Source organism: Dendrobium catenatum, unplaced genomic scaffold (assembly GCF_001605985.2).
Source record: "Dendrobium catenatum unplaced genomic scaffold, ASM160598v2 fragScaff_scaffold_1056, whole genome shotgun sequence".
Classification (NCBI taxonomy): Eukaryota; Viridiplantae; Streptophyta; class Magnoliopsida; order Asparagales; family Orchidaceae; genus Dendrobium; species Dendrobium catenatum.
In genome coordinates this window covers 3,866,142-3,889,645 of record NW_021319518.1, presented here as the reverse complement: position 1 = coordinate 3,889,645, position 23,504 = coordinate 3,866,142, and the positions used below count along the sequence as shown (strand labels likewise).

Sequence of the window (23,504 nt, the reverse complement as noted above, 5' to 3'; positions counted from 1 at the left end):
CTATTTACAAAAATAGATTTCGAATACTTAAAAGAAGTAAGTGATAATAAGTAGCTTGTTTGGACTATTTGAGAAGGACCCGACTCAACAATTTGGATTCGTGATGTTCTAATTAAATTTTACTTCAAATTTGGCCCTCAAATTTTGGATATTCAAATTTGATCTGATTATTATTCAAATTTGGATTAAACAGGTCGTATTCAAGTTGATTGGGTCATATTAATTTAAAAAAATGCATGAACCATATGAAATAGAAATATAGGTTAAATTTGTCAAAAACCTTGGTGTTCATTTTCTCTTTTCTGTTTGTGTGCGGAATACTCGTGCAAAGCTAAGATGAATATTTCCTAACTCTACTGCCGCGTATATTCTAGCACGCAACAGTACTAGAAAGCTGCTTTAAGAAGCGGTAAGAATGCCGTCCCAAACGAAGCCTAAATGTTTTAACCAATATTATAAACAAGTACGTTTCAAGTCAAATTGATATAAATTAGGATTGGACACAAGCCTAACTCATTTACCTGAAATGGTACCTTTACTTGAAGAATATGAAATTAAGAACAATGGTCTTTTTAATGATGGGCAAGATAATTTAAATTTTATTTTTCCATTGGTATTTTCTTAAAATAATGATGAGATATGCTCAATCTAAGATTATTAAATTATTACAATGGATTGAATTAAAATATTTATTGTATTCATATGTAAGTCAATACTATATAACATACTCTATTTTTATTTTTTAATATTGCACCCTTTTTTGAGATCCTATACCTATTCAAAATTTATATTGATCTAAATCACAAAATCTATAATATCCTAATTATTCATCTTCCTTGTAATTTTTTTTTGTTTGATTACAAATCAATGGAAATTAAGGCTTTGTTTGTGACGGCTTTGTTACTGCTTCATAAAGCAACTTTTTAGTATAAAATATTGAATTTTTATATTAAAATGCTGCTTTAAGAAGCACTAAAAAAGTCTTTCCAAACAAAGCCTAAATTTTGAAGAACAATTTCTTTCATTAATCAATAAATAGATTGAAGCACCAGTCAGAAACATGCTTGTCTAACCTAACACATAACATCCGTATTTCAACATACAATCCAGAATATTTAATACACGTCGACTATAAGATGTCGGTGGTGCAACATTGAACATATTACAAGATTATATAGCAATTTGCTAGCTATTTGTAGGCACCTCCACATCATTTATTGGAGGTTCTTTGTATTCATGTCAATAATACATTCAATAATTTGGGGGTTTCTATGTTTGAAAGAGCATGAAATTATTATAAAAAAGCAATTATATATAACTCATTGTATCATGCAATAAGAGAAAATAATGATATTTTCTTTGTTTTTTTATGGTAGAAGTGATTGACAGAAACCGAATTGCTGATGAACTGATCCTAAAATTGTCTTAGCATTTGTATGTACAATATAAAGGGGTTGCCTTCACTAATTCCTTCAATTGCTTTGCTGAAAATAACAGTAAATCAAAAGATATATACAAATTGCATAGTAACATATGGCAATCTGCGGAAAATAGAGAGGGCTTATCTTTGATGTCTTCAATGAAAAAGAAAGGAATCAGGAGCAAGAGAAAGATGTTCTAACGGGGAGAAATTATTATATGCGGTTAACGGGCGTTGTTCGGAGGCAAATTATGGCGCACCACGTCACTATTTTGGTGTGTACCGGTGCTATGTCCCGTTGTGTATCGGGTGATCGACGTGACGCGTCCTAATTCGCCTCAGGATGTTCCAGTGACCGCACGTAATAATTTCTTCATAATGGGTGGTAGTATTTTTTAGTGCTTTCTAAAATAGCTTTTAGTACAAATTTTTTTTGAATTCTTTTTTTCAAATTTTTATACTAAAAAATTACTTTAGAAAATAGTAAGAAAGTCGCTACAAACAAACTCTAAGGGTTTGTTTGGGACTGCTTTTTTACGGCTTCTTGAAGCAGCTTTTTAGTACAAAAAAATTTAATTTTTATACTAAAAAGCTGCTTCAAGAGCTAAATCTCATATCTTCTTTCTCATAATTTCCAAGTAGAAATGGTTTGAAATTTGTTCAGTGCTATTACATATTTACATTAGATTAGAATACTTTATTAATCTAAAAAATTCAACAAATGGTCAATGAGAGACAAGAGAACCCGTATTAATTTTTTTTTTTTTCAAATGAAAAAAATTATACTTTTACGTTAATAATATTCTGCAAATAATTTATTTGAATGCATTTCTGCTTCTGTAGTTCTACAAACTAAAAAAATAATAATTTATTGATATGGAAAAAATAATAAAAATTAAAATCGTACAAAATATTGAATTACCTAATCTTAATGACCCTCTCAAGGTCGAAAAATTATTATGACCGGACATCATACCGAGATGTACCGAGTGCACCGAACACGGTACCGAGCACGATAATGAACGCCTAGCGATGTGGCGCTTTTTTTATTGGTCTCTGGACACGTCCGGTGTCTCCGTGTCTGGACACAATAATCTCTGCTCAAGGTCTCCTCGGTGATCATTTACTTGGATTCTCCACATCCCCTAATAGACTTGGGCAGCTTGCCTACCTTCTCCACTCCTGCTTCAAAAACAACTCCCATTCCCATGAAGAAATGAGCTTCAATATGACAGTGAAAAGCCCACACCCCAGGGTTATTTGCACTAAACCTTAGTGCAGTCCACCCATAAGGGTGCAATGGCACTGTATTCCTTTGGATCGGGTTGACCAAGTTGTAGTTCTTTGGGTCGACTTTCGGGTCAAATTTATTCTTCCCGAACCCTAACACCCAAAAGTCATGCCCGTGGAGGTGCCACGGGTGAGTCTCACTATTGTTAGGGCTCAACGTGTTTGCATTCTGCAGTATGATATCCACCGTCGAACTAAACCCTAACTTGTAGATCGAATTGCTTGAACTTGTATTTGGGTTGCTCAACACAGTATGGATGTCATAGTTCTCATAGTCATAAGTCTCTGGGGCTGGCTTCTGGCTAAAGACATGGTGCAACTTATTCTTCATAGCTATCAAATAAGGGGTGGTGGGTAGCGTGAAAGATACATTATTGATAGCCCATTTCATATGCCCATTGATCTTATTTTGGGTATTAAGGAGAATGATCGTGCGATCAGTGGTACGCGGTGGAGCTTCAATATAGCTATGATGCGACACAATTGATTTGCTCTGATTAACTCTATACGCCGTGTCGTTCCAAAGCGCGCCAACTGGTGCCACAGTTGGGGGTGACTTCAATGGATGGTTAGGATAGTAGTTCAGAATGGCCGTGCCAGTCGCCGTGTTTGGCTTCCTACTAACAACATTGAGCGCCACCCAATAATTACTCGAGTTGTCTTGATCAGCCTTCACTATAACCGAATAAGTTTCGCCCGAATAGATGTTCAAATTCTTCACAACAACAGGCTCTACGTAATGGCCGTCAGCTTCAACAATCGTCATAATATGCCCCTGAAAAATAAAACTTTCTCATTAGACTACTATAATCTCACTTACTATAATTTTGAAGTTAGAGACCCCTTTTTTATTTACTTTATTTCATTTATGATTTCAAAATCATATATATTTTTTTAAAACTAAAATTTAAGAAGGGGCTAAATGGAATACTTTGTCATAATGTGAGCAAAAATGAAATTATGTCCTTTTAGATGTTAATAGGCATAATGAACTAAACAAAACTGGTCCCATTATTTGGTCCAATCCATATGTACTTTAAGAAAAAATATATACACATTTCCAATTTTAACCTTTCATTTGGCCTTCACCCAATCTCTTGCGAACCGGTCTACATGTTTTACCATGTCGTGCTTGGCACCAAAATAGACCAAAATTATTATATAATTTATTCTCTTTCTATTCAAAATCATTTTGACAAAATCTAAATTTAAAATAAATGAAAAAAATAATAATCATAATTTCAAAATATTCATTAAATTTTTTTTTACCTCAATTTCCAAATTAAATGCAGAAAGTGAAGCCACACTTGCAATCCTGAAGCGATAAGTCTTCCCCTGAACCACTGTCAAGCTCTCTGGCAAACATTCAGAATTCTCCTTATTACAAGAATCCATAGCTCCTGCTGCTAAGGAGCAGTTGTATTTCCCCCTCCCATTTATCAATAAAGACTGCAAAATTAGATTAAAAAAACATCTTAATTAAGCCTCTTAATACTAAGGAAAATTATTACGTGCGGCATCCGGAACCACATCATCCGGGGCCCAATGCATCTGGGTGACTTAGCACATCCGGATTTGTCTCCAGACGCCGCACGTAATAATCTCTCTAATACTAAGGCTTCGTTTGCAACAGCTTTTTTAATGTTTCTTAAAGCGGTTTTTTAGTACAAAAATTAAAATGTTTATACTAAAAAGCTGCTTCAAGAAGAAATAAGAAAGTTGTCCAAAACGAAGCCTAAACTTTTGTTTAAAAAGTACTAAAATAGATAATTAATAGATTAATTACCTGTGGCTCTCCAACCCATTCAAAGGTGGGCGATGAAAGCCCAGCTGCTTGCTCATATGTGCTCTTATGCCACCAATCATTAAGAAGAAGATGTCTTTCATCATCATATTCAAATGGCTCAACGGTTCCTTCAGGAACTAAAACTCTTATTAAGCCATTCAAGCCGGCCGATCTTTGCATCCCATAGTGAGCATGGTACATGTAAGTTCCAGCCTGATGATTAAGTTAACATAATTAAGTTTTTAATTATAGATTAAGGATAGACAACTATGATTCATTGAATTAATGAGGGTTAATTAAGCTTGCTAGCTTGCTTGCTTACCCTATCAACTACAAATCTGTAAGTGAAGGTATCCCCAGGCTGAACCGGGCACTGCGTCACGCCTTCTGTCCCATCGCTCCAAGGTGTTCCAATCTGCCGGATGATCACAGCTTTTTATAAAGTTGGTTGTAAAACTATGATGTGAAAAGCTATGTTTCTTAAAAACAAAGCAGTAAGAAAGTTGTCTCAAATAGAGGCTTATGCTTCGTTTGGACCGGTTTTCTCACTGCTTCTTGAAGCAGTTTTAAGAAGCAATGAGAAAGTCGTTCCAAGCGAAGCCTAAATTGGCTCACCTGACGGATCCCGTGCCAATGAATGGCGACGTTTTCTGTGAGGAGGGAGTTGGTGACGTCGATGACGAGGGTATCGCCCTGCGTTGCGGTGACGGTCGGGCCGGGAGTGAGGCCATTGATGGTAATGGCGAGTTTCTTGAAGCAATCAGGAGATTTGAACTCATATTTGATCTCCCATTTGAGATGATGAACCTTGGCTTCAACGTTGAAGAAGGCCAGACAAATAGACAGAAAGAAGAGAATGGTGTATTGAGAAGCCTGGAGGCCATGGTGGCTGAAACTGGAGCTCATTTTGTCTCAGATCTTCTGAGAGAGACGATGAAGCTTAGTCTTTGCCTCGTCTATTATATAGAGCCGGCCATAGTTTTTTTTTTGTCATTTATTTTATTTAGTAGTTTTCAGAAGGGAGGGGAATGAAAAATGTGAGAAAATTGATGTGGAATGTGCGGTGAAATTTCCTGTGAAAATTTTGGGATAAAGTCGAACTTACTCGGTCAATGGTCAAAATGAACTAGCCAGGGGCGCCAGGATTCTTACGCGTCTCTTACTTACCGCAAACTTTTTTTTCGAGGGTTGTTAAATACTTAAAATAGTCGTTAAGCCATATATGGGTCAATATGTTACGAGGGCTTATTTTGTATTAGAAGCTGTTTGGTTGTCTGCAAAGCAAAGTAAACGCAGGAGAAATGTTTCTCTTGTTTGATTAGATATATCCAGAGTAAAGTAAAAACAGTGCATTTGTAATATTTTTTTTGTCATTATAACTAGTGTATTTATAAAAGTAATCACCGATTGTTTAAACTTTGTTTGGGATAGCTTTCTTCTTGCTTTCTAAAATAATTTTTTAGTACAAAAATTAACTAATAAGCCGTTGTAAAAAATAATATGAAAGATGTTCCAAACGAAGCCTTCCAAAACTCTCAAAACGGAGCAAAGTGAGCTGCATGGCATGGATATTTTCACATGCCAACCAAAAGAAAACACAATAAGTTGATATAGATACATATAAAATTATATTACAATATTCAGCTTAAAGGTTATAAATTATTTTTTACTAAAAACTAGTGCTCATAATAGTAATTAGAAAAGCTTTTCGGAAAAACAACCAAATGCAAATATAGTTCATTTCTTTAATAACTCATCAACAATATAAAAAAAAGACCTGAGATCTTCAGCTCAACTCCAAATAAATTTCGGAGCACTAAACTGCAGCACATTCTTCATGTTGATTCATTGTTAGAATTTGCTTATTAGTTCATTCAAACTTTTATTTTATTTTTTTTATTTGTTTGTTGCTTATATTCAACTTATTAATCATGATGTACATAAAAGGTAAATCGGCCAACAAATTGCAGAAAAAGATCATTGAAATGACATTTCATTTGATACATTCATGATTCACCTGGATTTCGCCTTTCTCCGGAGGAATGAGATCGATCACAGTAGCAACGACCTAGAGTTGACTGAAGTGTCCAAGATCGGCGGCCTAGGGTTCCATCAGAGAACGATCGGCTTAGAAGCAAAGTAGCGGAGGAGATTACTCTCATGGTAGCGTGTAAAGGGAATGATACGGAAATGCAGTAGTTCTCGTGCCCGAAGAGGCACAAAGCAGCGCTCCTGCATTCTTTCGCTCTCGTGGCGGCGTCACGATGGAGCCAAGTTACGCGGAGACACACCTCTTATATAGCTACGCAGGATGAACTCGGCAAAGAGGTTGGAGCGGAGAAGGCCGGACTTGAGGGCGACAGAGTGGAGCTGCTCGCCGAAGCGAAGTCTCTCCGGAGCTGCTTGCCGGAGCGAAGTCAAACAAGAACGAAGGAGCCAAAGGAGCCTCTCATGCAATGAAGCCGAACAGCACGACGACGATGAAGCTTTTCTTCTGATGAATTTATAACCCGCTCAATACGAGCGGGTTTCTAATTCATGCAAAACAGCCTCTCTAATACAGGCCTAATGCATCCAATGATTACCTTTTGTTCCGCTCAAAATTAACCAAACAACCAAATTTAGTAAATACAGGTAATTGTTTTACTTTACACTCCTAATTCAGGTAACCAAACAGCCCATTAGTCGTTAATACAGTACGTGAATGTAATCATGTATAAGGTTGTATGGAGTTTTAGGCTCCGTTTTGATAGCTTTCCTATTGCTTTTTTAAGCGATTTTTAAGTATAAAATTTTCTAATTCAAGAAGTTTTTGTACTAGAAAGTTGTTTTAGAAAACAACAAAAAAGTTGTCTCAAACAAAACACGAAATCTTAGGCTTCGTTTGGGACGGCTTTCTTCCTACTTCATAAAGTATCTTTTTAGAATAAAAATTGAAAATGTTGTACTAAAAAATTGCTATATGAAGCAGGAAGAAAGCCGTCCCAAACAAAGGCTTAGGCTTCTTTTGAGACGGTTTGAAAGCAATAAAAAAGTCGTCCCAAACGAAGCCTTTGTCTTCCTTTGAAAATTGTTTGAAATGAAGCCTCAGAATCTATTTAGGATGACCGTAACTTTTTATAAATAGAACTATAAAGTTAATTGAAAAAAATAATTTTTTTAAAAGCTACTGTAAAAGCAACTTATCATCACAAAAAATTCAAAAAATCAATGAAAAAATAGTAACCAAACTGAAATCATGATTATATCTTTAAAAGGAAAGCATTAAGAAAGCTTTCCCAAATGAAGTCTTAGCTAGGCTTCATTTGTGACAACTCTCTCTAGTAACGATATGGTAGCTTTCCCTTGCAACTTGCCTACGAGGGTAGAATTTTTATTTCTACCTCAAAACTAAAATATGCATTAAGTCTATGGACAAATTTTCTTTTGGACAGAGTGAGCACTTTAATGCGATCCATTAAGATTCTCTAATTGATTGTCAAAGAATACACTATGAGTTCAAACTTGTTGCGTCTTGAAAAATTCACGGTGGTAGAGAGATTTAGAGTTTAACATCTTAGCTTTATATGAAGATCTAACACACAAATATATAAGATAAAGGGGTTTAGCACTCATAAGCTATCAGAATTTTTTTATGGAAACCCTAGAAAATGGGAAAAAACTACGGGGTCTTGCCCAGTTTGAATGAATCCACTGGTTTTGGTATTCGTTTACAAATGATGCCCTTACTCAAGAGAAAACATTACCTCAATGTAGAAAATTTACATCATATAGAGCATATTACATAGTTAAAGAATGACAATAGTTGTTCTCAAGGTAATGTTGTTCGGTTCATTTGGTTGGCAGGTCCATAATAGGATGATGATAGATAGAAGGACCGTAGTGGGCAGAATGGAAGTTGTAAGGATCATAATCGGGCATCGGTGGTATGAGGGATCATAGTCGACTAAAGATGAAGGTCAGAAGGACTATAACCAAGCGATCAAGAGCGAAAGGACCGCAGTCGAGCGGCGATGACAGGAATGACCATAGTTGGGCAATTGTGGTCGGAAGAACCATAGTCGGGCGATAGTGGTCAAAAGGACTGTAGTTGGGAATGTAATAGCTCAAACTCTTAACTATCAAGATATTATCTACTTTGACCTAATAGCCTCACAAATTTGTCATGTTGGTGTAACTTCTCAATAGGTCACCAATCACATAATTACTTCAAGAAGAACACGCTTAACTACTAAGTTTCTTAATGAAATTCCAACAATTATACCAAAAGGCGCCTCAATGTTTAAGATTTTAGCTTCTTTTACTTAAGGGGTTTCACACAGAGTCAGTCGGTGGCAAGGCAGAAGCCCGACGATAGTCCCACGACGGTCGATGGTCGAGGAGGAGTTTGGTGGCAAGAGAACTCTAATTTCTCTCTCTTCCTTCTCGTCCTTGCTTTGGGCCCCCGTCAATGAAGAATGAGGGATTTATTTATAGTTTTCTGAGAGCATCATTACCAGTAAATAAGAGGGACATCAAGGATAAGTTGAGAGTGATTTGAATGGACGGTCGATGTTGGTCCCCTTAATCATGAACCATTTAACAAGCATTTGAATGTCTTAATAATATCATAATTTAGCTATCTTGGGCTCGTTGGATTTGTCTTGACGAGCCGCTCGTTTCAACTATAAGCATGACACGCTTGGAATTCATTTGATAATCTTAATTATGGTTTGAACCTTCCAAATGTGCTTCAGTTCTTCGACTTGAACCCATTTTTGCTCAGATTGAGTTGAACTTGGTGTCGTTGGGTTCGTATTTTCGAGATGTTCATTTCGCCTGTAAGTATTATGAACTCGGAGTTTGGATGGTCCCAAATTTAAATTTGAAAGTTTCCAACTTAATTTTGCCTCGAGATCCATGCCCGATAAAGATAATTTTTGATGATATAAGAATGATATTCATATCGAGTTAATTATATATGGAGAAAGAGAGGCGAGTTATTAAAAAATTATTAACTGTCTAATAACTATTATTAACTTTTAAACAGCCTATTAAAAAAACATAATAAAAAAAATTACTAAGGTGGGGTCCAACATGTGGGAATTTTTTTAATCTATTGAGTTGACCATGTTATTATTATGCCTAAATGTAGCTCTCACAACGTGCATACGTTAAATGAACCTATCATAATCTATTAAATCATTTGAATTTAAAAATCAAATATTTTACCTACTAAAAATAGCAAAAGAACTTTGATCTTAAAAGTAAATAATATATTAAGCTAAAATTTGGAGGTCTTTAAGTAATGAAGCCACCTAATTAAATCTTGATCTAAAGATATTCTCTTCAACAAAAGTAATTACTATTAATTGATATTAGGGGTGTAAGTGAGTCAAGCCGACTTATGCTTGGTTCGGTAAATGACTATTGAGATGAGCTTTGAGCAAACCCTAACTCAGCTCGTTAGCTTGCGGGCCTGATCATTTTAAAAATATTAATATAAAATTTATTTAAAATTTTAAGTACAAAGTTGTAAAAAATGTTTAAAAATATATTTAACTTTCTCATATTAAATGATTTATTATTATTCTTTTTTTAATTTTTTTAATTCTTTTATATCATTTTATTATGATAATTAATTTCTTGTATAATAAGAACTTTATCTCTTTCATAATAAACAAGCCGGCTCGAGTGCTTGCTCGAACTCGTTGAATAAAGCTCGAGCTCGAACTCGATTAATTGATCAAGCTCAAGTCAAGGGTGACTTGAGCTTTACTCAACTCGTTTACACCACTAATTGCTACACTATTTGTTAGAATTTCTTGAGAGGGAGGAAGCTTTCATGTTCTTCTAGGATTGAGGGAAAGGGGAGAGAAGGAGAGGATTTTGGAAGAAGAAAATAATACTATAGTTTTATTGAATTTTTCCAAAGCAAACATCAATATATAGGTATTGAACATTGGTGTGGTGTCTTGCAAATCAATCTAATTTAAAACTGGATCAATTTCTAACAATCTCCACATAAGTCTATATTTTATAAACAAAAATCAAAGAACCCACAACGGCTGTGATTTGACCGGCTCCCAGCACTAACTCCACAAATAAAACCCGTTAAACCCGCACTCCTCTCTTCTTGATCATAAGAATCTTCCTCTACCTCAAGATTGCCTCCACCAAGCTCTGGTATCACTTTTTAAGAATTTCTTGAGGAGAAAGAATGCTCTTCGTGAGCTTCTATGAAGAGAGAGAGAGAGGGGGGAAGGGAGGAGCGGGAGAGAACTTGCACATGAATTCTATATTCCTTATTCAAATTTGGCTTGGGATAAAAGTAATACCAATTATAGCAAACTATTCACCTATATATAGCTATAGACCCTGATATAGAGTCTTTCCAGGCAAACATAACCTAACCAGCTAACCTGAATCAATATCTAAAAAATTGTTGCACCATTTTTTTGAGATAACTTGACTTTCAATAAGATAAACTAGAAATTTTTTTAAGAATGCCTCTAATTGTGTTAGAAAATTACCATAATTTTGATGCATATGAAGTTTCAATGATTTATAATTGATGAAATTTTAGTGCTTTTGATGATTAGTCTATTTTATTATTGTTGATTATGTATATATATATATATATATATATATATATAAACCGAAAGCAAATATATTATAATTCAAAAAAGAGGTTACACCAACAGGAAGAAGAAAAACAGCAAAAAAAGAACAACAATAAAAAACTACAACCAGAATAAAATTGAAAAAAGATCCCCAAAAAAACAGGGGCTCAGTAGACGACCAAGGCTCCAAGCATCCTTGAAGCCGCGCAAGGACCATCCAGTAAAGGTTGCCACAAGAAAGACGACGAGGACACGAGCCCCAGCCACATCATCGCCTTGCAACCAACAAACGAAACAATACTCAATCCAAATAACCGAAAAGAAAAATTACTATCTTCTCCTACCGCCTCTTCCCCAAAATTTTCCACGAGAAGTACCAGTAAGAGATCTATCACGAACCATTTTCAACTCGTAACTAGGATCTGAATAGGTCTCAGAATCCGACTCATAATTAGACGAGTTGTTCAACTAATCACTATGAGATCTTACAACCACACCAGAAGTACCACCCACCTGAATCAATTGTGGAGCGATAACTTGCACTTGCACATCAACCAAATTATGAGATAAGGCCAACATGCCATGAACATCCGAATTGACAACCTGTTCACATAAATTAGGAACCACATTCCTAACAATATTCTGTATCCGATCACATTCCTCCACTCCACCCACAACAGGCGAAACAACATTATCCAACCCACCAGACCTTCTCCCACCCTCGGCAGAAGCAGGTTCAACAATAACAGGAGAAGAGATTAAAAATTCACTAACTTCCGGCACATATCCATCATTTACAGCAACATCAGGATTAACAACATCCAATTGAACAGAAACACCCTTAGTATCAGGGGAAACCGACAGAGCCTCAACAGAATGTAAAACATCGGTATCATTCGCAAAATCAGTATTCTCACATCCCACAACATTCTCACAGGAAATGAAGTTATTACAAGGAGGTCAAACTGGAGAAGAAACATTACTCTCAGTTAAACCCAGAGGAACAGAAGGGGCAACAACAACACCAGCTTCATTAACGCTATCAACAACATTCCTAACATCCGATCTCCCTCCCTCCCCCAAAGCAGAAGAAGGAAAAAGAAGCGGGGGCAGAATCTCGCAACCAGCTTTAGAATGTCCCAAAGAAAAACAGTGAACACAATATTCCGGTAAATCTTCAAAAACTACCGACTGAACATAACCTGACTTTTCCGGGCCAACCCAAATTTTCTCAGGAAATTTTTTAGACACATCAATTTCCACCAAAACTCTCGCTACCGAAGGACGTGAACCAGTAGAAGTAGCATTATCAGTTTTTAAGGGATTTCCAAAAATCCTACCCAGACCATTTAGAATACGCGAAGCAAACAGATGAGGCCTAAGACTTGGAAAAGAGATTCAGATGGGAACAACAGGTGATTCGAGTTCCACATCTAATGTATGAGACCACTTAATCAATTTCATGAAACAATTGTTAACGAAATAAGATCTATGCGCAAAAATCTGACAATAATCCAACTCATTGAAAAATTTAATCAAAACATTCCTCTGGTTAAGAACTGTGACAAACACATCCCCTTTCAATTTAAGATTAAAGAAAAACTTCCTAATAGCATCCAATGATGGACGACTCGCAGGAAACTTTCCGACAAGGGCAAACTCAAAAGAAGCAGCTAAAGATTCAATTTCCAACTCCGAAATCCATAAAGATGGTATGCCTCTAAAAGAAGAAACCTTAAGCTCAGGAAAAACCACAGAACTAGATGAAGATCCATAAAGCGGTTCTTTAAACGAAAGAGGCGAAAAACCTGGTAAAAAACCAGAATCACGGAGACGAGAAGAAGCCATCCAAACGAAAAAGCACAATCAAAAGGAAGAAGAACCTTCCCGGACCCACGAAACATGCGGAAAGCGGAGGCGCCGCCAAGCCCTAAAACCCAGAGCGTGAGGAAAAAAAGAATATATATATATATATAGAGAGAGAGAGATGTTTTAAAATTTATTGATTTAGTTTAGCAAACAAGCATCTCATCTCTAATAATGTTTTAATTTTGTGGTCTAAGAGAATTAACACACATACATCATTATTTAAATATGTAAAAAAATCTTTAATGAATCCAAAACAATTAAATTTTGTTGGGTTTGATTCCATAGATGTCATTCATGATGTGAGTGAGCTATAAACAAGAAATAGAGACAAATAGGAGAGAAAGACATAAATACATTTCATTTAGTCATCAATTTTTGTTTTCTGTCATCCCTCTTTTTTAAAATAATGCATAAATAGTTAAATGCAATAATACAATGGCATAAGATTTACACAATATAAAAACTTCTCACAATTTTCATCTTCCATAAAAGAAATTTAATGAGGTAGATTGAAAATAGTTGAAGTATAATTTATTTTGTAATGTTGATTAAACATTTAAGAGGCTTAATGATGTCAAAATCAAGCAATCTTGTGCTCGTTGGATTCCTCTTGTCGAGCTACTTGATTTGACCATAAGCATTCCAGATTTTGATGTGATTTGGTCATCCAATTAATGCTTTTAAGCTTTCAAATATGTTTTGGTCCCATTTAGGGTCAGATTGGACCTGATACGTCATCATAAAATTATCTTGATCAGGCACGAATCTCAAGGCAAAATCAATTCGGAAGCTTCAAAAATTAAATCCAGGATCACCTGAATTCCGATTTCAACAAACTTAGTCAACTAAGAGTCTCGGAAATACGAACGCAACGACACCAAATTCAACTCAATCCGAGCCCAAATGAGTCAAAATCAAGAACCTGAAGCACTGTTGGAAAGTTCCTACCACAATTTGAGTTACCAAACGGTCTTCGAACTTGATGAGCTTATGGTCGAATCGAGCGGCTTGACGTGTCGAATCCAACGAGCTCAAGATCTATGAATTCCGACACCACTAAGACCCTCAAATGCCTGACGAACAGTCTATGATCAAAGGATTCAATATCGGCCGTTCATCTGAACCACTCCATATTCGCCCCTGATCTCTCATCTATTTACAGGCCATGCCACTCCAAAAAATCTATAAATAGACCCCTCATTTCTCTTGAGAGAGAGGGGGGAAGCAAGAAGAAGAAGAGGAGAAGAGAAGAATAGGAGGGAAGAGACTCCTCCTCATCGACCACCGTCGGAGTTCCACCTGACCTCCAAATGACGCCGAAATTCTGCTTGACTTCCAAGGTACACCGGAATTCTGCCCGACTTCCACGGGACACCAGAATTATGTCCGATGCTCAAGTGACGCTGGAATTTTTCCCAAGTAATGTCGGAAATTCACCCAAACTCCAAGTGACTCCGGAATTCCGCTCGACCTCCAAGTGATGCCGGAATTCCGCCCGACCTCCAAGTGACGCCGGACTTCTACCTGTTATCAGGAGAGAGAGAGAGAGAGAGATGTTTTAAAATTTATTGATTTAGTTTAGCAAACAAGCATCTCATCTCTAATAATGTTTTAATTTTGTGGTCTAAGAGAATTAACACACATACATCATTATTTAAATATGTAAAAAAATCTTTAATGAATCCAAAACAATTAAATTTTGTTGGGTTTGATTCCATAGATGTCATTCATGATGTGAGTGAGCTATAAACAAGAAATAGAGACAAATAGGAGAGAAAGACATAAATACATTTCATTTAGTCATCAATTTTTGTTTTCTGTCATCCCTCTTTTTTAAAATAATGCATAAATAGTTAAATGCAATAATACAATGGCATAAGATTTACACAATATAAAAACTTCTCACAATTTTCATCTTCCATAAAAGAAATTTAATGAGGTAGATTGAAAATAGTTGAAGTATAATTTATTTTGTAATGTTGATTAAACATTTAAGAGGCTTAATGATGTCAAAATCAAGCAATCTTGTGCTCGTTGGATTCCTCTTGTCGAGCTACTTGATTTGACCATAAGCATTCCAGATTTTGATGTGATTTGGTCATCCAATTAATGCTTTTAAGCTTTCAAATATGTTTTGGTCCCATTTAGGGTCAGATTGGACCTGATACGTCATCATAAAATTATCTTGATCATGCACGAATCTCAAGGCAAAATCAATTCGGAAGCTTCAAAAATTAAATCCAGGATCACCTGAATTCCGATTTCAACAAACTTAGTCAACTAAGAGTCTCGGAAATACGAATGCAACGACACCAAATTCAACTCAATCCGAGCCCAAATGAGTCAAAATCAAGAACCTGAAGCACTGTTGGAAAGTTCCTACCACAATTTGAGTTATCAAACGGTCTTCGAACTTGATGAGCTTATGGTCAAATCGAGCGGCTTGACGTGTCGAATCCAACGAGCTCAAGATCTATGAATTCCGACACCACTAAGACCCTCAAATGCCTGACGAACAGTCTATGATCAAAGGATTCAATATCGACCGTTCATCTGAACCACTCCATATTCGCCCCTGATCTCTCATCTATTTACAGGCCATGCCACTCCAAAAAATCTATAAATAGACCCCTCATTTCTCTTGAGAGAGAGGGGGGAAGCAAGAAGAAGAAGAGGAGAAGAGAAGAATAGGAGGGAAGAGACTCCTCCTCATCGACCACCGCCGGAGTTCCGCCTGACCTCCAAATGACGCCGAAATTCTGCTTGACTTCCACGGTACACCGGAATTCTACCCGACTTCCACGGGACACCAGAATTATGTCCGACGCTCAAGTGACGCTGGAATTTTGCCCAAGTAATGTCGGAGTTTCACCCAAACTCCAAGTGACTTCGGAATTCCGCTCGACCTCCAAGTGATGCCGGAATTCCGCCCGACCTCCAAGTGACGCCGGACTTCTACCGGTTATCGGACTTTCGCTGGACATCTATCCGAAGATGGATTTCTTTCCATCGTTGGACTTCCACCTAACGTCCTTCTGACCTTCGTCGTTAGACAACAGTCTATCCGACCTCCGTCGCCCGCCGACTACGGTCCTCCTGACTTACGTCGCCCGCCGACTACAGTCTTTCCGACCTCGGTTGCCCGCTGAATACGATCCTTCTGACATGCGTCACTCACCGACTATAGTCTTTCTAACCTCCTTCGCTCGACGACTACGATCCTCCTGACTTATGTCGCCCGTCGACTACAATCTTTCCAACCTCCATCGCCCGCCGACTACGGTCCTTCTAACTTATGTCGCCCACCGACTACAGTCCTTCCGACCTCCGTCGCCAGCTGACTATGGTCCTCCTGACTTACGTCGTCCGCAGGCTATAGTCTTTCTGACCACCGTCACCAGACTATGGTCCTCCTGACCAAACGAACACGTCAATGTTGATTCTTTGTATTCACATCATGTAATGTACTCTATAAAATGTACATTAAGCTAAGACCTTCTCCTAAGGAAGGGCCTCATTTGTAATCAACTGCAATACTAGTGGATTCATTCAAACTGGGCTAGCCCCGTGGTTCTTCCCCCTTTTTTAGGGATTTTTCACATAAAAATATTGATGTCTCTTATGAATGCTACACACTCTCTTATCTGATTGCGTGCCGGATTTTCATACAATGTTAAGACGTTAAACTTTATTTTCTCTTCCGCCGCGAATACTCCTGGATGCAACAGTTTGGATTTTTGTGTCACTATGTTCATCTTATTGAGACGATGAATTTGATTATAAGTTTGGTAAAATAGAAATTCAGATTGTCTCTAATTTAATTTTGAAACTTGTCAACTTAAATTTGCCTCAAGATTTGTGCTCGATTAAGACGATTTTTGGTGACGTATCAATCTGTTTAAATGAACCTTAAACATATGAAACGAATCAATTTATTGATTTTTTAAAATATCTATCTAGTTAAGGTTTTCATGTGATTGCTTATTCATATTTACATGCTTGCTTATACTAAGACATTAAAATATTTAGTAATTAAATGTATAACTTAAGATATAATATAAATTTTCTATAGAATATAAATTAAAATATTCGCTGATAATATTAAAAAAAAGTACTCAACTTCTTAATTAAAATATATCACATTATTACAAAAATATATAATAATATGTTATACATATACTATACACATTCTTTATTATTTAAAATATTTAATATAATAATATAAGTGTTATGTTTCTTGCATGAGGAAGACGAAGCTCTTCTTCTTGATTGTGAATGAGAGAGAGATAGAGAGAGAGAGAGAGAGCGAGAGAGGGAGAGGGAGTAAAGGGCGAGGGCAATGATAGGAATTTCCTATTCCTTAATCAATTGGGCTTATAGGAGGTGCCTTTGCATTAACCTATACATACTATACATAGGATTTACATCAGTGTGATGCTATGTAGGAACAACCTAATCTAAAATCAGATCTATACACAACAATCTCCACCTTTGTATGATTTTATGATTAAAGAACCACCCGTTTACAAGAACTCATGCTTGCTGCAATTCGACCGAATCCTTGCACTAACTCCACAAGCAAACCCACTGAACTGAGCCCAATGCTACTCACGAACGACCTCCAGTATGTGTTATGATATACGGCTCCAACTCACGCTCCTGTGTGTTGTAAACCACACACGCATGTGTCCCTCGCTGTTCCTCTTTTGATTTGCATGCTCGTGCCTTGTGCATTTCTTGCTTCCGCACGACATAGCCGCACTTCAGCACTGAGCAACCTTCGGCTTGTCTGCCTTCCCCGGGGACTTGTGCGTGCTCCAGCCTACGACTTCACACGACCCAGCCATCCACCTGTCAAATCTCACATCTCCACCAGCTTGGTGATTTTCCCCTGTTCAGACCCAGAGACTCGTCAAAGATCTAAACTGATCTTTAATCAAGAATAAGATCAGTGCCTCCAATGTCCGCTAGTGCAACATCTGCTCTCTTATGCCACCCAAGAAGCTCCTCCTATCTCTGTAATTTGTGACTCTAATTCGCATGAACACCCACGTCTCAAAGATATGCTCCCGTCTCCCTTTGACGCACGATAAAAGCCAGGCGATCCGTGGCCAAATCTTCTATGATCGGTCTTTGTGCCCACACATTTACTCTGATCCATGTGGCACCATGCCGCTCCGAACACCAGACATCACCAGGCCTCCTGCGCTCCAGCTCGGCTTTCTACTGTGAACAACACACACGCGATCCACGTGCATCTCCCACCGTCGAAGCCTCCGCCTACACCTGCCTCAAACCTCTCCATGCAATTGATCTAAGCCTATGCGCCTTGAGTACCATGTTCACCCCGCATGCTCATCCCATGGTTAGCATTCTCCTACATGAACCACACACCCTGTGTCCATTCCTAGCACGTTCTAGCGCCCTACGCTCGCACCCGCTCATGAGCCCTCTCCACAAGCATGCATCCGTGAGCATCAACCTGCATGCCGTGTTTTCTCCTCGCGTGTAAAACCTAAACCCGCAAACAACTCCCATGTTTCCTAATCGAATGAGGAGCTCCGTATTACGCGAACAATTTTGCTTACGGGTGCCTCCAGCTTCTGCCTGCGAATGAAATAGAAACTGGTTCTTCCTTCCATGCGATCTTCCAGGCCCACATCTGATCCACCCTATCGCGTGCTCACTTCCACGTGAGCACAATGTCTGGTCCGATTTTGTCATTTCTTTGGTAGGCTACCGCGACCAAGTGCCTGAACCGCACGTCCTGTAACCAGTGCCTCACACGACGCCTCACGCACATGTGAGCCTCTGATTCAACCTGCTTCCTTTGCCACCCGCGTGACCCGTGCGACCACCTCCTCTCATCCTTTCTTGGACAAAAAACATTCCTCCCCCTCAAGATTGTCTCAGCGATGATCTGATACAACTTGTTACATTTCTTGCATGAGGAAGAGGATGCTTTTTTTCTTGATCTAGAATAAGAGAGAGAGAGGGAGAGGGAGAGGGAGGAGAGGGAGAGGGCAATGACATGAATTTCTTATTCCTTAATCAATTGGACTTATAAGGGGTGCCTTTACCCCAATCTATACATATTATAGATATGATTTACACTAGTGTGATGTCAGACAGAAATAATTTAATCTAAAATAGGATCAATAAACAAAAATAAGTTAGTTAGAGATTTTAATTAATGCCTATGATTGTTGGGATTGATGAGAAGAAAACAAGAAATTAAAAAAAAAATGGAAATGTACAAAACCGGAAAACATTTTTCCACATTCATTGAATATCGAAAATCATTTTCCACGTTCTATTGAAAGTAGAAAAGTATTTTCCGTTTTCTTTAAAATAGTGATATTTTCTTTAAAACAGTGACGTTTTTTATTGTTTTACGCATCTGCTATGTTTTAAATTAATCCTTAAGCTTGCTTATCAAGCTGAATTAAAATCTTAATCAGCACAATTTTATAATTTTGCCTTGCTGTTTACTTTCAATCATTAATATATGACTCGAAAAATTTATGTTATAAAATGGCTGTGACAACTAAAAGATTGTCTAAGAGCTGTTTGTAACAACTTTCTAACTGCTTTATTCTTCAAACTTTTATCTTAATTTTGTTTGGCAATTATTTTATTGCTACTTTGGCACTGTTTTTTTTTTTTTTTATTTGGGATGAGAAAGTTAATTTTTGCAACCATACAATGAAGTTATTTTCTTCACGGTAATTTCACGACCGACTTCATAAAAAAATTATAACCATCTCAAACATATCCTAAATTTGATTACTTTTTACTTACAAAAACAAGCAATAAAATTTTATTATGCATCATATCTACATATACAAAAAAATGTTTCCTTGATAGTTTTCAAGGTTAAGGTTTCGTTTGAGACAGTTATCTTACTATTTTCTAAAAAAGACTTTTATAATTTAAGAATTTTTAGCGCTAAAAAGTTGTTTTATAAAACAGCAAAAAAAATTTCCCGAAATGAAACCTAAAATTTTCGTTGGGACAACTTTTTTTTATTATTTTCTAAAGACATTTTTTTTATTTAAATAGCTGCTTAAAAAAGTGGGAAGAAAGCTATCTGAGACTAAATAAATTATTTTGTTCGGAGTCCGAGTGAGAAGAATTATTCGGACATACACACTTTGTATAATTTTATATACAATGTGTGTATAAGATAGAGGGATGATTCTTCTCTTCCATAATCATAGAATAATTTCTCTGGAGAAGAAGCTAATAAATCACTAGAGAAGTTTAAGTGTTAAGACTACTTAAGAGAGGATATTAGTTAACAAACTAACTATTAATCCAATTAAAATCTAGGGAGATTTACATACATATCATCATATATTATTTTATTTACATATTTACCACCTAAAATTTTAATATTACATACATACCATCCATAGTTCATTTTCATATCAAATATGAGTGATAGAAAGAAAATATGAGTGACATATTTGATATTAAAATAATATATGATGATATATATGTAATATTAATATTTTAAATATTAAATATATAAATAAAATGATATAAAATAATATGTATGTAAATTTTCCTAAAATCTAATATTCTTAAATCAGTTCGCTTCACACTCCTAACCCGAAGTTATGGATGTCAATTCAGGTCAACGAGTCGGGTTCGGGTCAAATCCGGAACTGGCCCGACATTATTCGGGTCAACCCTGAACCCGACCCGTTTTTAAAAATGGGTCAGGTTTCAGGACCCGAACCCGACCCGATTCGGGTCCGGGTCAACCCGATTCGGGTCCGGATCAACCCGATCGAATGGCCCGAAGTTTTTGTGTCAAAATCGGGGGAAAATGGGTCAAAATCGGGTAAAAATGGGTCAATCTCGTATTTCCAATTCAAATTGGAGTTTTTGTGTCATTTTCGGATTGTTGGATCAACCCGAGCCCATTCTAATTTTTAAAATTGGTTGATTTGTTGAATTCGAACATGCCCCATTTAGGATCCGGGTTGATCTTAACCACCAATCGTCGATGAATTCGCAAAACCCTCTAGTCGATGTGCTGGCGAAACCGATTTCCTTCTTTCTACAACAGTTCCTGTCGATCGAAACCCTCTCCGCAATTCTGCAACCTCGCCGTAGAGCCGCCCTCAAACCTTCGATCAAAAGGCTTTACATGTCTTCCCTTAAGCGCCTCCTCCATTGCGATCTCCCTCACCGCTGGTCCGCAATCCCTCCCTTCCGTGTTCTCGCACCCTGTCTTGCCACTTGAACGACTTATTCATTGGAGCAGCTTAGGGATGATATAAGGAGCCTCTTTGGAGGTTTAACTGCTTCTGGTAAATCTGTCTTTGTTTACCTTCTTACATTTTGCACACATAAAGTATGCACTTGATTACCACATTTTGCAGGAAAAAAACTGGGTGAGGATGTCCTGATCAAATTTTGGTTGGGGACGGAAAAAAATTTGCCACAAGTCAATTTTCTCAGATATTTATTTTGCTGATTATATCAAATGCCTTAATATTTTATCAAGCATCGTTTTCAAATAAAATTAATATGATTACAAAGAACAATGATTGAATTGATTGGATATTTATTCAATGATATTGAAAAGTTTTGGATCTAAATTAATTAAAAAATAAAAAATCCAAGTATATGTAGATTGACTAAATTAGAATGACTAAAAAATAAAAATGTAATAAATAGAAATATTTCAAGTAGTTTTAAATTTTTATATGCTTAAACTGTTTGGCTTATTGTTTCAAAATAATTCAATGAATATATATATTGGTTTTATAGTATTTTCTAGATACAATATAATTATATAACCCTGGATGAGAAGTTAGGGCAAAGTGATCCAAGGGTCACTGTTCAAAATCAGGATTAAGGCTTCATTTGGGACAATTTTCTTACTATTTTCTAAAGCAATTTTCTAGTGCAAAAATTATTGGTTTAACAAAATTTTAAACTAAAAAACTGCTTTAGAAAGCAGTAAGAAAGCCGTCCCAAACAAAGCTAAAGTCTTAGAATTCTAATTTCTTTTTATATCTATCATGCATACATGATCTATTTATAATACATATTTTCATAGCCTCGATCAACTATCTCTTACAATGGTTTCTAGTGGTGGTAGGTTATTTAATCTTTCAATCTCATATCTTTATGGAAAGAAATCAGCACCCTCTTCGTCTATGTCATTCCTGGAAGTTCTTATAAAGAATGTTTCATTCTAGTTGTTGGGTGATCTCCTTGATTTAGTGATGTCAAGGGAAATGAAGACTATATTATTCATCAATGATGAAATTTTTTAGATGGCTAAATCATGTACCTTTACCTTAATTGGAAAGTTTTCTGAAAGCGGACCACCTCTTCAAGTGAATAAGCATTTTTTTTAGATTAATCATTTTTTTCATTAGAATAGGTCTTTTATTAGGTTTTTAAGTTGATCATCATGATTTTTATCATAGAATTATGACTTGATAATGATAGTGATTATGTTGTGGTTTTGGCTAAATTAGAGGCATTAATGTGAAGATCCTGAAATGGCCCCCTTATGGTTTTTCTCATGAATCGCTTTATTTCTATTTGAAGAATTTTGGTTTAACTGTTCCAAGTTGACGTTGCAATGATAATTTGCAAGAATATCATATGCTTAGATTTTAGTTGAGATGAATGTTTACGTTTCGAATAACATAACAATAAATGTTGGCTTGAATCTCCTGTGAATGGATATTGTCAAAGGTCAATTTTGTAAATCTTTCTAGCAGTTGTTCACATTGTTATATCTTTTTTTTCATAACAATAACTACTTTGAATTGCATCCTCACGTTAAGTTTAATCATATAAGCAACAAACCTCTTCGGGTTGATGCAAATCCATATAATGTTTGATCGAGCAAGACAAATTTCAATTTTAATCTATATAAAAAGATGACAATATGCACCTAAGTTAATGAGAGGTTAAATTTTAATCGTATTCATGTTTATGCTAAGTACAACTAGGCCATTCAGTTAGAGACTACCATTCCTATTGTTAAGAATATTCTTTCCCAAATTGTTAATGCGGAAAACTACAATAGCAACAATGTTGAAACTTCGTTTGTGGTGAATAATAATATCACACTTGACCTTGCTATTGATAATCCTAATTAGATCTTAAAAATTTCCTATTTTAATGTGTTAAATTTGAGCCTCCATGATGACACTGATCTACTACCCCTTTTATAGTTGATAGAACTGAATGATGGCTTTGCTTAATGATGAGTTGACTATAAGGTTCTCTAGTCTTTCTATTGTTAAAAAGCAATCATTTGGAATATTAGAGGCATTTCCAAGTCTTGAGCAAGGTAGACTTAAAAATCTCATTAAAATTGATAATCCTAAAATCATGCGTATAAATAGCACAAAATAGAGCACTCTAGGCATATAACACAGCACAGTACACGCCTTGCGCTATTTTTATGGCACATCACGAGGAAGTTAAAATAGCACATGCTGATTGCACTATGCACTGGCAATATGTGTGTCAGGGAGGGTTATGTAAGGGGGGGGGT

The 23,504-nt window shown here is 36.5% G+C and overlaps 1 protein-coding gene and 1 long non-coding RNA gene across 3 annotated transcripts in view; one reads left to right on the top strand and one right to left on the bottom strand.

Annotated features, from left to right (window-relative positions):
• Positions 1–2,500: 2,500 nt before the first annotated feature.
• On the bottom strand, positions 2,501–5,412 carry LOC110108760 (L-ascorbate oxidase). 2 transcript variants are annotated; one of them, XM_028698243.1, is made up of 5 exons: positions 5,112–5,412; positions 4,819–4,911; positions 4,497–4,709; positions 3,980–4,159; positions 2,501–3,485 (listed from the first exon to the last, which is right to left on the bottom strand). In XM_028698243.1, exons 1-5 carry the CDS (start codon positions 5,400–5,402, stop codon positions 2,544–2,546), a joined length of 1,719 nt encoding a protein of 572 aa, XP_028554076.1. In that variant the 5' UTR covers positions 5,403–5,412; the 3' UTR covers positions 2,501–2,543. The 2 variants fall into 2 exon arrangements, with proteins under 2 accessions (XP_028554076.1, XP_028554077.1); XM_028698244.1 differs by lacking the exon at positions 3,980–4,159.
• Positions 5,413–20,958: 15,546 nt separating this feature from the next.
• The window catches only part of LOC114580480, a 10,127-nt gene continuing 7,581 nt past the window's right edge, over positions 20,959–23,504 (top strand). The window contains exon 1 of the long non-coding RNA XR_003701901.1: positions 20,959–21,425. This is a non-coding gene — a long non-coding RNA (uncharacterized LOC114580480). The remainder of the gene's footprint in view (positions 21,426–23,504) is intronic.